Genomic DNA, 14650 nt, shown 5'->3' on the forward strand with positions numbered 1-14650 from the left:
TCTTTGCCCAGTCACACTGAAATCCTTCAGTTACCTGAAATGGAGCAGTTAGTTTTTGCAGATGAGAGAAACGGAGGAGAAACTTGAAAATAACTGCTTTCTAGCAGTGAGCGTAGAGTTCCATTGAAACATCCCCTTCTTACACAGCATCCCCAGGTCTGACATCATGGAGACACCTCACCTGGCTTAATGATGCACACAGGGCTTTTCTGGGAAACCCCACAGCCACCAGCAGAGCCCTGCAGTTTCCAGTCAGCCTGTGTGGTCCCTGGAGCTGTTGCTGAGGGACATGGCGGGCAGACTAAGGGTGCGTATTTCTCTATCATCTAGGAGAACCAAGGAGACGGAAGCCATCACTTCATTTACTGACTCAACATCCTAGGGAGAGAGGATGTATGGGGTCCCTGGCCTGCTCTGAAAGAGACATGCTAGGATTCCACAACTAGCCCTGCAGCCTGCCTCCAACAATGATGCTGACCACTCTTGCAGCAGCATTTCTCTGTCATCTGTGCCACCTGTGAAATAGATTTGAGATCAAAAAATGCTCAGTGAAATAAATGACCATTTTTTTTATACTTTAGGGCTAGGTTTAAAAAAAACTGGTAACAGTCTCCTAAGAGGGGGATGTAGTAACTCATAGCCACCTGTCACTCATTAGTCCTGATCACAATTGCAGTTCTGCTGCCGCTGGTCAGCACGGCACTGGAGGGTCTCTCTCCTCTCAGTGCTTTTCGTGCCATCTTCTTGTATGTGGACTACCTTATAGCTAAATATATGAAGGCAGGGAACTCTCTGCCTTGCTTGTCACTGTCTTTGTTTGGGTTCCCCCAGAAGCAGACCCTGGGACAAAAATACCAGTGGTAGTAACTCTGAGAGGTGATCCCAGGAAACACTGGTAGGGTATGGAGACAGGGAAGGGAAATTAGCCAAAAAAGAATCATTACCAAGCAAGTTACATCATGGGTGACTGCAACCTGATCCCATGAGTGAACTGTGGGAAAATGGGGTTTTACACAAATCTCAGATGTTGTCCCACTCGAGGGGTGAGGGAATTGGGGTATTTTTTTTTAACATTTTTTATTGATTTATAATAATTTTAAATGTTGTGTCAAATTTCATTGTAGAGCCCAATTTTTCAGTTATACATGAACATATATATATATATTCATTGTCACTTTTTTTCCTCTGTGAACTACCATAAGATCTTGTGTATATTTCCCTGTGCTATACAGTATAATCTTGTTTATCTATTCTGCATTTTGAAATCCCAGTCTATCCCTTGCCACCCCCCACCCCCTTGGTAACCACAAGTTTGTATTCTATGTCTATGAGTCTATTTCTGTTTTGTATTTACGCTTTGTTTTTTGTTTGCTTGTTTGTTTGTTTTTGTTTTTGTTTTTTAGATTCCACATATGAGCGATCTCATATGGTATTTTTCTTTCTCTTTCTGGCTTACTTCACTTAGAATGACATTCTCCAGGAGCATCCATGTTGCTGCAAATGGCGTTATGTTGTCGGTTTTTATGGCTGAATAGTATTCCATTGTATAAATATACCACATCTTCTTTATCCAGTCATCTGTTGATGGACATTTAGGTTGTTTCCATGTCTTGGCTATTGTAAACAGTGCTGCTGTGAACATTCAGGTGCAGGTGTCATTTTGAAGTAGGGTTCCTTCTGGATATATGCCCAGGAGTGGGATTCCTGGGTCATATGGTAAGTCTATTCCTAGTCTTTTGAGGAATCTCCATACTGTTTTCCACAGTGGCTGCACCAAGCTACAGGAAATTGGGGTGTTTATGTGCTAATTTCCATCAGTCATTGGTTGAGGGCTGTTCCTGTGCAACATCAATTGTATATCCATATGGAAAAAATGAACCTTAATTCCTACTTCACACAATTTAATACAAGAAGGATCATATGCCTAGATGTAAAAGACAAAACTATTAAAGTTTCTAGAAGAAAACATAGGAGAATATGTGTACAACCTTAGAGCAGGCAAAGATTTGTCAGGCAGGACACACACACACACAAACACATAAAAACCACCTGAAAAGTTAATAAACTGGACTTTATTCAAAATTAAGTACTTCTGCTCTTTCAAAAACATTGTTAAGAAAATGAAAAGGCAAGTCATAGAATGGGAAGAATATTTTCAATACATATATATTTGACAAAAGACTTGTATCTAGAATATGTAAAGAACTCCTACAACTCAATCATGGCAAAAGATTTGAACAGACACTTCATGGAATTAGATACACAAATGGCCAGTAAACCATTTGAAATGGGGCTCAACATTATTCATCATCAGGGAAATGCAAATTAAAACCACAATGAGACACCACGATATAGCCACTCGAGTTGCTAAAACTGAAAGGACTTGACAATGCAGATGTCAGCAAGGACAACGGGAACTCTCATATTTTGCTGGTGGGAGCACAAAATGGTACAACCATCATGAAGAACTCTTTGGCAGTTTTTTACAGGGTTAAACATCTCTCTCTCTCTCTCAACCAGCAATTCCACTCCTAGGTATTTATTGAATATAAATGACAGCACATCTCTACAAAAGAGACTGGTACAAAAATGTTCATAACAGCTTAAAAAGCCAAACAGAAAACAATTCAAATGTCCATCAACAAGTGAGAAACAAACCGTGATATAATTATACAACAGAATGCTATTCATCACTTAAAAGGAATGAACAACTGATACATACAACATGGATGAAGCTAAAAGACAAAATCACACTGAATAAAAGAAGCAGATATAAAAGAGTATATTTTGTATGGTTTCATATATATTAAGTCCAGAAACAGGAAAGCTAAGACACAGTGATTAAAATCAGATCAATGGTTGCCCTTGGGAGTAGGAGACTGACTGGAAGGAGGCACTTCGAAGGGAACTTGGGGCTTTTGGAAATGTTCTGTATCTTGTTTTGGATGGTGGTTACATGAATGTATATAGGTGTCAAAACTTGCCTAGCTGAACATATAAGATCCGTGCTTTTTATTGTATAAAATTATACCTTATTAGGAACAGGAAATGGGTGGAAGAAAAGCTTTTGAGTGATAAAGCCTCATGCAAGTTTGTGAGTCATTAAAAAAAAGAATGTATGTATATATACGCATGACTGGGACATTATGCGGTACACCAGAAACTTACACATTATAACTGTCTATATATGCGGTACACCAGAAACTGACACATTATAACTGTCTATACTTCAATTTAAAAAGGTAAATAAATTAATTAAATTAAAGCTTAGGAGAAAAAATTATACCTTATTAAGGTATATTACAGATTTATCTTTAAAAAAGAAAACACAATCGGCATTTAAAAAAACACGGAGTAATTCACACATCCACCCCGCCCCCTCCAGCACCAGACCGTAAGCTTCAGGAGGGCAGACGTCTCATCTGTTTTGTTCTCTACTGCATCCCCAGCACACAGTAAGGTGTCTGGGACCTCCTGAATGCTCAAATCACCTCTGTTAATATCATAGGTTTTTAGGAGCCTCTGTGCACTGAGCTGTGGCTTTATATCTCCCTTTGCAGACATGATCTGTTCTTGGCAGACGCTGGTGGCCCCAGGAGCTTGAGCACAGGTGCATTGTCTAGGAAGGGAGCTTGCAGGTGGGAGCCCAGCAGGGCTCTGGGTGTCCTTGGGCACTGACAGGGTCCCAACTGTGAGCACCATCTGCTCCTGTGAAGGGTGTCTGACAGCATCTGCAGCTCTGGACCTGGAAGGTGAGCGCCTCTGAGACTGAATGTCAGGCTCCCATTCCCATCCTCCTGCCTGTAGGGAGCCCACAGAAAGTCACTCTAACTCTGCAAATAGAAACCACCAGCACGTGCACCGCTGTGTAATTTATCAAGTATTTTCCCACATACGATCTTATTTTGTCCTCCCTAAAGCCCTGTAAGGTAGGTATTTGCTAACCCTATTTCACAGAGAGGTTAAGTGACATCCCAAGGTTACACAGCTGGCAAGGGGTGGAACTGGGATTCAAACCAAGTTTCTAACCATTTACTACTATATTAAATGCAGTACTGCTGTGTCATTTGAGGACCTTCAGAAGCCGTTTCTGAAATCTGACTCCTTCAAGCTCTGTTGGAATGTAAAGATAACAAATACCTCTTGCCTTGAATGCAATGTAGTCTATACGCCCCTGAGAGATCAGCCTGCCTGGACCACCATTATGATAGTGTCACTCTCCTATGCCAATTTTCCATGCTCCTCACCACCTACCAAGTAAAATTCATTCTCCTTAACTTCTGTTCAGTGCCCTTCTGCCTAACTCTCCTTTGCGGCTTCATCTTCTTTAAAAACCCTTGCATTCTGGCTGGTTATGTCAGTATCCTCATCTCTGCAACTCTGCTCCTCAACCTGCCCTCCATATGGAATAGTAGTTTCTTGCATCTTCCCTTTGGACACTTTCTCATCCTTCAAGTCGGGACTGAAATGCCACTGCCATTCCTGTTTGTAGATTTTTACTTCATCTGAATCCCTAGAGCATATGGTTTGTACCTTTCACTTGGCATTAACTGTCAGGTATCATGGGTACCTCTCCTTGTCTTTTTTTATTAGATTCTGAGGTCCTAGAAAGCAAATGCATGCCTTACCCATTTCTGTTACCGGTATTGTAACTAACATAGCTACTTACTGTATTTAATGGTGCTTGGTTGAGCGAATATATTACCACCTCTCCAACCATTGTCTATACATTTAATACCCTTTGACATGCATGGCTTTAAAAATTGTTTGCATTTTAACTTTATTTTATGTGTTTGGTTAACATAGCTTCCATCCTCCTGCACATTGCTTCTGATTTGAAACGGATGGATGGATACCCAGATTCTTTGCCAGCTGGGCAGACAGACACGTGAAGAGATTGTGGAATCTATAGTTCTATTCTGGCTGTTCAACCTTGTATAAATTGTTTCTATTCTCAGAACTTAATTTTGCCTCCATTTATTCAGTGGGGGTAATAACCTCTACTTTGCTTCCTTAAGTCACCGCAAGGTCATTGGGAGGACAGGTGAAATAACACGCAGAAGTGCTTTGTCCATTATAAACCACCCAGACCCGTCACTGAGTTGCACCTGCTGTTTGATTGAGGCACACCTTTCATTGTCAGCCCACCCATTTGCTCCTCTCTTTTAAAGAGAACTTGACTGGAGGAAATACGCCTCGGGACCCACAGGAAGATGGAGACAACCCCATTTCCTGAATGGTGTGTGGAACTGGGGCTTTGTCGTGGTGGGTTTGATGTGGACAGGGATGTTGTCATTTGAAAGGCTGCTATGAGGAAGGGAAACACAGTGCCCAGGCGGCCTCCAAGAGCCGGCCCGGACCCAGGCTGTAGAAGTCACAGGGAGTCGGTCAGTTTTCGGAAATGTCTCAGTGAGGGTGGCTGTACGATGACCTGGGCTGCCTGAGGGAACGTGAGGGCCTCAACGTGGCAGAAGCAAGGCCAACTACCACTTAGAAGCCTCAGAGCCGCAGTGCAGGTGGGAGTCACCACTTCGTCTACCAAGATGAGGGCGAGCTCGACGTCCAGAGCGACGCCCATCACCCGAGGCCCCGCTTCGCCCCGCTTCGCCCCGCTTCGCCCCGCTTCGCCCCGCTTCGCCCCGCTTCGCCCCGCTTCGCCCCGTGCTTCGGGACCTGTCCATTGGCTCCCACTCTGGGGGAGGGTGGGCCTTGCGTCATCTCGCTTCCTGATTGGTTAGCTGCCCTGATTGGCGGGTGCCGCGGCTGCGCGAGCCTGGACGCCCAACATGGCAGAGGCGGGAAGAGAGCATGCGGGCCTCGGGCTCTTCGGAAGAGACGCGACTCAGTGGCCTCTCCAGCGGTATGGCCGCTTCATGCCCTCGGGCACCGGAGAACCGCCTGGGCCTGGCCTGGAAGCTGGGACAGCCTCTTCCCCGACATGGAAGGTGAGGCCCGAAGGTGGGAAGGGCCACAGGGCGCTCACCCCTCAGGGAGGATGGGAAGACTGCAGCCGGTCTCTAGCGAAGAGCAGGCACGAATGAGGGGTGTCAGTTGGATTGAGCAACGTGAAGGTCGTTACAGTCTTTGCCAAGAGAAGTTTCAGTGAGTGAAGCGGGTGGAAGCCGGGTGGGGTGGGCCGAAGAGTGACTGGGCGGTGAGGAAGTGGAACCGGTGTGCGCGGTCAGTTCTTCCGGGAGACTTGGCTGTGGGTAGAGTTGGGGCATAATGAGTTGTTCACCAAATTCTAGAATATTAGAGCTAAGACCATAACAAATGCGTTAAATACTTCGTTGTACTCTTGTGGAACACCGTATCTTGAGAAATTATATAGGCTGCAAATGCAAAATGGGATGTATAATAGAATCTTGTAAAAAAAAATAATTGGAGATTCTTGACATAGTTTTTGAAACCACCCAACAGGTTCCTTGATACCTTCTCTTAACACCCTTTAAACCCTTTCTCCTAAGGCATCTTCGTTGGGTGCATTGCCTCAGGTGCAGCTGAGTAACTATTAGACTCCTGTCTTGTAACCCAGAGGCCAGGGACGTTGACCATGCTAAGGAGTTGTTATTACACTTTTCCCCCTTCTCTTTGCAAAGCTCTTCATAATTGCTTATAAGGAAGGGTACTTTTCAACAATTCTCAAATGTTTGGCATACAGCCATTGCTACAGCGACAAGAGATGAGGTTGGCTTTTGCAGTGCTTTTGAAAACTGAACATTTGTACCTTCCTTTGAATCCGTGCCGAACCACCCTACCTGCTGTGATCAGTTTCAGCCTAGGTCTGTCATTTTGGGGGGGGGGGGGATAAACGAAAGAGAAAACAAGATTTGTTCTATTTTATGTGCACTGTGACTACTGTGCAATAGTAATAAAAGATGAGCCATCTAAAGAACTGCCCTAAGTCCCTTGTGAATTTCTTATTTTAAAAATATGTGGTACCTGCAGTAGAAATATGTTGGGTAAAGCATAAAAATATATTATTGTGGCGAATAGAGTCACTCTGGTCTTTTTTTCTCTAGGGCACTTTCAAGTTCAACCTTGGTTGAATCTATATTGAGTTTTTTCACTTTTTCCTGAAATTATGGGGGAGAATCTGATTTCCTGGTACAGTTCTATATGGTAGTTTAATTACAGAGAAGACGTTCCTCTCAATGGCTACATGCTAAGGCAAAAATGTTGAGAAAAAAATGAATAGTACAATGAGACTTCTAAGACTTGAGGTCTTAGTTGAGAGGTATGGTCAAGTCTGAGACATCTTATATATAGAATACAGAATGTGTATGTATATTGATTTATTTGAACTGAATTATTGTTATGAAAAGTTAAGATCTGGAGATAAATTAACAACAATTTGGAAGCAAATAAACTTTGTAACACTGTTTTTAAAAAGTGTGGAAAAAATCAACAGTTGAGAGCTATGCTCCTCAGACTTCAGTGTGCACAGAAATCACTTGGGGATTTTTTTTTTTTTAAATGCAAATTCTGACTTAGTAGATTGGGTGTGGGCAGTGGAGTTCTGTGATTCTGACAGGCGTCCAGGCAATGCTGGAGCTGTTTGTGCAAGGCCCACCCTTTGCGAGACAAGAGTTTAGAAGACCTTGAATGAAATGGGAAGCCTTATAGTAAAATTAATAAAATGAATTTGTGGAGTTATGAGGTAAGGCAATCAGATTCACAATGAATATGCAAACGTTTTATTAATAGGGTTAATATTTAAGCCATCTGTCACATAAGTAGAATTAGCAAATGAAATACATCTTGAATTTGATTTTAATTCCTTACATCTGTTAGCCCAGCCTTTCTGAAAGGATTATCATAATAACAGATTGGTCTGTTTTATGTATTTTATGTCTGAATGCAATTTAGTCTGCTAATTTGAGAATAATTTTGAAAGGTGATGTTAATTGCAGGTTGCTTTTAAATTAAAGTTTTACCACACTTTGCAGATTCCAAGGATTTCTCAGACATGCCCTAATTGGTTGAACCTGACAACTTCTTATTTTTTTCCTTTCAAAGGGGAAAAAAATCCTTTAATTTTTATGGAAGGAACTTAAAATAATTGCCCTACTTAGAAATTAAGAAATAGAATATGAAGTTTGTACTTGAAATGAACTTTTAAATGCATGTTCAGCATAAGATATACTTTGAGTCCTCTTAACAGTGTCCTTTTTTCGGTCTTTCCCTTGTGCCTACATACTTATTAGCATATGATAGGTGCTCAGTAAATGTTTGAGTGTGTGGTAACTTTTCTAAACTTTTCTTATGATAATGTGATAATTATGACATGATAGCTACTATTTATTATTTACTTTGGTATATTTGTTACAGCAGCCCTGTGAAGCAACCATTTTGTAGATAAGAGAACTAAAAGAGAGGTTCAGTGGCTTGCTCAGGAACACAGAGATGAGAGAGAATTCAGACCCTGTTTTTCATGTCTCTAAAGCTTTAACCACTTAATCACCAAGGTTAAAGCTTTTAACCACTATGTTGTTTGTCTTAGAAGTGTTAATATTTCATATGGGGAATAGCAATTCAGTTATATAGATGAGGAATTTTGAGATTAACACACAGGGTCAAAATGATAAAAATTACAGTAGGTGGGTTTTTGTTTTTGTTTTTGTTTTTGTTTTTGAGGAAAATTTAAGATACCCAGTAAAACCCCAGGAAAATTGTTTTTGAAAATAGTAAAGTAGTAGTTCATCTTTGCATGCCTGGTAATTTTTGATTGGATGCCTGATGTTGTGAATTTTAGCCAGTGGGGTGCTGGATATTTTTGGGTTCCTATAAATATTCTTGAGCTTTTTGCTGGGATAAGTCACTTGGAAACAGTTTGATCCTTTCAAGTCTTGCTCTTGAGTTTTGTTAGATTGGACCAGAGCAGCATTTAATCTAGGGATCAGTTTTCCTACTCCTGAGGCCAGACTCTTCAGCATACGTACTCTACCCAGTGCCCTGTAAATTAGGAGGTTTCTTACAGTGGCTGATGAGAGCAGGTGCTATTCGCTGCCCTGTGTGAGCTCTCTGGATTGTTCCCTTTTAAGCCCTTTCAGGTGGTTCTTTGCCCAGCCTCTAGTTGTTTGCTCGCACACAGGAACTTGGGGATTTGAGAAGGGGTCTCTGCAGGTGTCAGGGGTCCTCTCTTCAAGCAACACTCTCCTCTGTGGTATTCTGGCCCCCAAACTCTAGCCACACTGACCTTCCTGGGCTTGCAGTTCTCTCCCCTCCACTCAAGGACACCTCATCAGATTCTGCCTGGGCTCCTTCTCCTTGTACTTTGGCCTGGAAACTTTCTCCAAGAAGTAATCTAGGGCAAAGGTAAGGCTCACCTCCTTTGTTTCCATTATTTCTCGGGAATCATGTCCTTTATTACTTGATATCCATTGTCTTGAAAACTGTTGTTTCCTCTGATTGTCCAATTTTTTAGTTGTTTCAGGCACCAGGGCGAATTTAGTCCCTGGTACATTGTGTTGGCCAGAAGTGGAAGTCCACAGTGGGTCATTTGATTCAATTCCATTCTGCTGTATTCGGCTGCTTCCTACAGTGGTGTCTTCTATTAGGAAGATGTAGGGTATCATCAAGAGAGATTATTCTTTCATGCAGCTTGCTTTTTAAAGAGTTAACAGGCTATGTTTTTTATTAATTAGGATTAAGATTGGCTCTGAATAACAGAAAATGCAAAATAACAGTGGATTAAATAAGATGAACGTTTATTATTATTCACATAATGAATTGTACAGGGCTGGTATGACACTCCACAGCGTCAGGAAATGAGGATCCTAGTTTGTGCCTCTGCCATGCATGGCCATGGTCTCAGAGTCCAAGGTAGAACTGATATTCCAGACAGCCTGATAGAGGAAGGAATGAAGAAGTAGACAAAGGATGCACACTTAAGAAAGTTTCCAGTAAGTTGCACATGCTACTTCCTCTTGTAGCACAGTGGCCAGAACTAGGACCTGTGGTCATCTTAACTGCATGGATAGCTGACATATGTAGCCTGAATTCCATGAGACATGTGTCCAGATGAAAATCAGGGCTTCTATTACCATATAAGAAGGAAAGTGGTGATTTGAGAACAAGGAGAAGTCTCTTCTGAATCTGGAGACTGCTAAGTGAAATTCCTGGGGTCCCTGGTTGGAACTCAAAAGGCATTTCTAATAACAATAGCAACAAATTAAAAAAGTTATTTAGTGCATAGTTACTATCTGTCGGTACCTGGAATAGTGCTTGAGAAATGCCGCCCCAAGCTTTTTAAAGAGTCAAGGTCAGGCATTCTTCTAAGTATCTGATCTTGCATTATCCCATTTAATCTTTTGGATGATCTTATAAGGTAATCATTACTATTTTTATTTTATAGATGAAGAAATTATACTTCTAAGTGGCAAAACTAGGATTTGACCCTAGATCTATCTGACTCCAGATAATGTCTTGTATAAAGTAGTAGTCATTAGCATTGTTCACCAAAAGTACTAAGGTTGCATATCCTTGCTGTGAAGTTAGTTGTGTGTCATGTGACTGGTTTTAGCCAAAGAAATGTGAGCAGAAATGACCTATGTCATGGGCAGGAGTTTTAAAGGCCAGTGTATGGGCGGAGGTGGTGGTGGTATGACTCGGTGGTAGAGTGTGTGCTTAACATTCACAAGGTCCTGAGTTCAGTCTCCAGAACCTCCATTAAAAATAAATAAACCTAATTACCTCCCCCCAAAAAAAATTTAAAAGAAAAGAGCCAGTGTATGATTAATCATTTTCTTTCCCTTTGCTACAGTGTGGGCTACCCTGTCAGCACAGGTCTTACAGTGAGAATGACAGGCAGTGTGAGGTAGAACATGAAAACAGGTAGAAAGAGGATGAATAGATCGTGTGAGCGAGAAATAAAACCATTGCTCTTGGGGGTTGTTAATTTCTACAGCAGACTCTAGCTTATATCTGATTGATACAGAGATGATTTTTACAGTTAGGGTTATGTTTAATTGAATTATATGTCACATACATTGTACTTTGTAGATTGCTTGGCTTTTGAGAAGACCTTTCTGATAGTCTAACATGTTTTTCTGGGACAAAATCATTACTTGTTTCATAGCCCCAGATTATAAATACATATTTCCAACTCTGTTTTCCTTCAGTAAACAAAAGCTTAATTTTACTGTGTAACATAGTTTTCATAGAGGCTATGGCTTGACTTAAGGTAGAATTTATCTAAATAAATACAGCAAACATTTTTTTTTCAGTTTAATGGTTGAAGGAGTCTAAGAAATTATAGTCTAAAATGAGGCCCAAGAAAATTAAAAATCATTCACGTTTAGGATTTGTTCCCTGTCTACTATGTGCCAGACACTATTCAGGGCTCTGTTTAGAGATGATTAAGTCGTCACCACTGGAAGATTTAGCCAAGTAAGCTCAAATACCTGCTTATTTGGAATTTAGGGTGCTTTTCACCTAAAAAAATGACAACATGGCATCTGAGAAGTAAGTTAAGGTGTTTCTTGAACTCAGATTTAGAAATACAGTTTGGATATTGGAACTGTCACGGGCTTAAACAAGCCTTGGTTTTGAGTAAATAGATAGCACCTGTGAAGATAGCAAAGGCAAGGGCTTGAGTTGCAGAGTCCTCAGAGGGGTGTACCAATGGGAGGCACCACTTTCTGGTATGTTCAGTGGTTTTTATAAGAGTTATTAGTTTGGGAAATATTCAAGGGTTTTTTAGTTAGGATTGTGTTTTATAGAAAAAATAATAACCAGAGGGGCCTGGTTGATTGGTAATCAGGACATAAAGAACTTATTCCTCTGTAGCATGGGAGGTATTTTGAGTAAATATATTCTGCTTATGACTACGAATCAAGGTGATCAAGTTAGCTCCAATAGCTAGGTTTAGAAGAACTAGATAATTTCATGATCATTAATCTTATTTGGGATATATGTGGTAAAAGAAGGGAATCACATCTCATGCTTTGATGCATGAGATGATTTTTTTTTCCCCTTTGGTTCTAAAGAAAAAACAAATTCCCCCAGGTATATATCATTACATTTTTATTTTTTGATCTGGGTGCTATGCTCTTGGAATTGTGTTTATTATTATGGTTACTGTTAGCACTTTGCATTTCTGTGAAACATGAAAAGCAAAATACTGAATTTTAGAGTGTGGTAATGGGTATGTAGCGGGACCATTTTCATTAGCATAATACACCCTACAAGTTTGTTGAAATAATTTATGAGGCTCTTTAACTACCAAGAGTAAGTGAGGAGGCACCTAATAGCCTACTTAGCAATTTTGCACATTTTTCACGTTTTATAATGCATAAATCAGCAGTTTGGGCCAATATGTAGAGCTATGACACTTCCTGAGCAGTCTTAAAAGCAGAGAAAAACTCTTTAAGTACATAATTTAATTTGTCACATCTGAAGAATAATGCTATTTTATTTTAGCCTTTCATATAGATGTAATTTATAAGTTCATTTGAAATACTTTACTATAGTTCTTTTAACCTTTTTTTCTAATTAATTTAATATTAGTCTTACAGTAAAGTCTTGCACAAATACATGAATATAAAACAGGAGGAGGCTCTCTGATCACTTAACCAGCGTATAACCTATGCTTGAAGCCAGTTGTGATAGGCAGGCTCTGTATCTCAATGTGTGCTGCTTTGTTGATGACAAGATACTACAATAGCCAGAGGTCAGGTTGATGTAAATCTTTCTTTCCCCAGTTTATTGAGATATAATTGACATGTAACTTTGTATGAGTTTAAGGTGTACAACATGATTTGGTATATGTATATATTTTAAAATGATTGCCACAGTAAGTTTAGTTAACGTCCACCACCTCACATAGTTACAATATTTTCCCTTGTGATGAGAACTTTTGAAATCTGTCAGCAACTTTCAAATATACAATACAGTATTGTTAGCTATAGTCTCATGTTGTACATTACATCCCCAGAACTTATTTATCATTTGTCTGGAAGTTTGTACCTTTTGACCACCTCCACCCATTTTACCCACCCCTACCTGTGTTCTTCACCAATCTGTTCTGTTTCTGTGAATTCATTTTTCAAAATTGCACATATGATCCAGTACTTGCCTTTCTCTGACTTGTTTTACTTAGCGTAATGCCCTCAATGTTCATCTGCATTACCCCAATTGGCAGGATTTTCTCGCTTTTTTATGACTCAGTAATATTCTATCACGTATGTGTATACATCATGTTTTCTTTATCATTCTTCTGTTGATGGACACCTAGATTGTTTCCATGTCTTGGCTTTTGTAAATAATGTTGCAGTGTACCTGTTGGCCATTTGAACATCTTCTTTAGAAAAATGTCTTTTCAGGTCCTTTGCCCATTTTAAAATTGGGTTATTTGCTTTTTTGCTATTGATTTGTAAGAATTCCTTATATTTTTTGGATATTAACCCCACGTAAGATATGTAGTTTACAAATATTTTCTCTCCTTCTGTAGGTTGTCTTTTCATTTTGTTGATCATTTCTTTTGATATGCAGAAATTTGTTAGTTTGATGTAGTCCCAAAGAGGCGACGAGAGCAGAGAGGTAATGGAGGGCTAACATCTTGCATGAATTCTCTAGATGAGATGGAAAGCTGTTGTAGGACTTTGAGCTAGAAATTACATGACCTGATTTAGGTTTTAAAAGGATCACTCTGGCTACTGTATTGAGAATAAACTGTGTAGAAAAGGGGGAACAAGAACAGAAACTGGAAAGCCAGATAGGAGGTTATTAAAATAAACCAACTAGAGATTATGATGACATGACTCAGACCAGACCTGTGAGAAGCAGTTAGGTTCTGAATACTTTGAAGGCAGTTATGAAGGATTTGCTGATGATTGTGGGCATGCAGAAGGGAGAGGACTCAAGAACGATTCCACAGTTTGGGCCTAACAAAATGGAATGATAGAATTATATTCTGAGATGGGAAAACTGTGGGAGTCAAAACCTGCAGCAGCCTGGTACACGGCAGGTGCTTTGCGTTGGGAAAGGTAGTCTGGTGCATGTAGTCTTGCAGCCCCGTCTTGGCCTCGGCTACGTAAGAATGGGCCTTGGGCCTGGAACGCTTATTTAGCAAGAGAGAGTTCTCACAGCCTGTGCTCCCTTGTTCTGCTCAAGCATCATATGACTTCTGGCCAGCCCCATTGCTGTATCTGTCTCCTGGGGAGAAGAAAAGGGGTCCTTGTGCTGCAGCCATGAGGGATAAATGCAGGCCAGCTGCCCTTCATGGCTGCCAAGAGGGGCCTGCTGGCTGTGGGGGAGCCGGCCGCCACTACTGATGCTGATCTTGCCTTGTTTCTTCTCCGTGTGAGTCAAGAGCTGTTCCCTCTAGTGCTTCACAGCGTTGTTTTCTATAGTAACTCCGGTACTGAGATGCAGTGGGCCGATGTGTTTGGACTTCTACTCCTGGTGACAGGCAACAGATGCCACTTGCCTGACACTTTGTAAATACTGAATGAATGAATGGGAAAGTTCAGATTTCAAGTTGGGGCTGTTAATTTTGAGATGACTGTTAAGTGGAGATGTTGAGTGAGCAATTAGATGTAAAGTGTGGAGGTCAGGGGAGAAAAATTACAAAGTAATTTGGAAAGAATTGGCATCTCCATAATGAGTGTTTCTACCCAACAAGGGACATATGTAAGAATGTTCATAA

General features: G+C 40.7%; 1 protein-coding gene across 4 annotated transcripts in view; it reads left to right on the forward strand.

Moving 5' to 3' along the window:
- The first annotated feature begins 5767 nt into the window (after positions 1-5767).
- REC114 (REC114 meiotic recombination protein) overlaps positions 5768-14650 on the forward strand; it is a 69204-nt gene continuing 60321 nt past the window's right edge. For all 4 annotated transcript variants that reach the window (XM_032469177.1, XM_032469173.1, XM_032469176.1 and 1 more), the window contains exon 1: positions 5768-5945. In XM_032469177.1, coding sequence (XP_032325068.1) covers positions 5787-5945 — 159 coding nt within the window. In that variant the 5' untranslated portion in view covers positions 5768-5786. The remainder of the gene's footprint in view (positions 5946-14650) is intronic.

The sequence above is a fragment of the Camelus ferus genome, chromosome 27 (assembly GCF_009834535.1).
Source record: "Camelus ferus isolate YT-003-E chromosome 27, BCGSAC_Cfer_1.0, whole genome shotgun sequence".
Classification (NCBI taxonomy): domain Eukaryota; kingdom Metazoa; phylum Chordata; class Mammalia; order Artiodactyla; family Camelidae; genus Camelus; species Camelus ferus.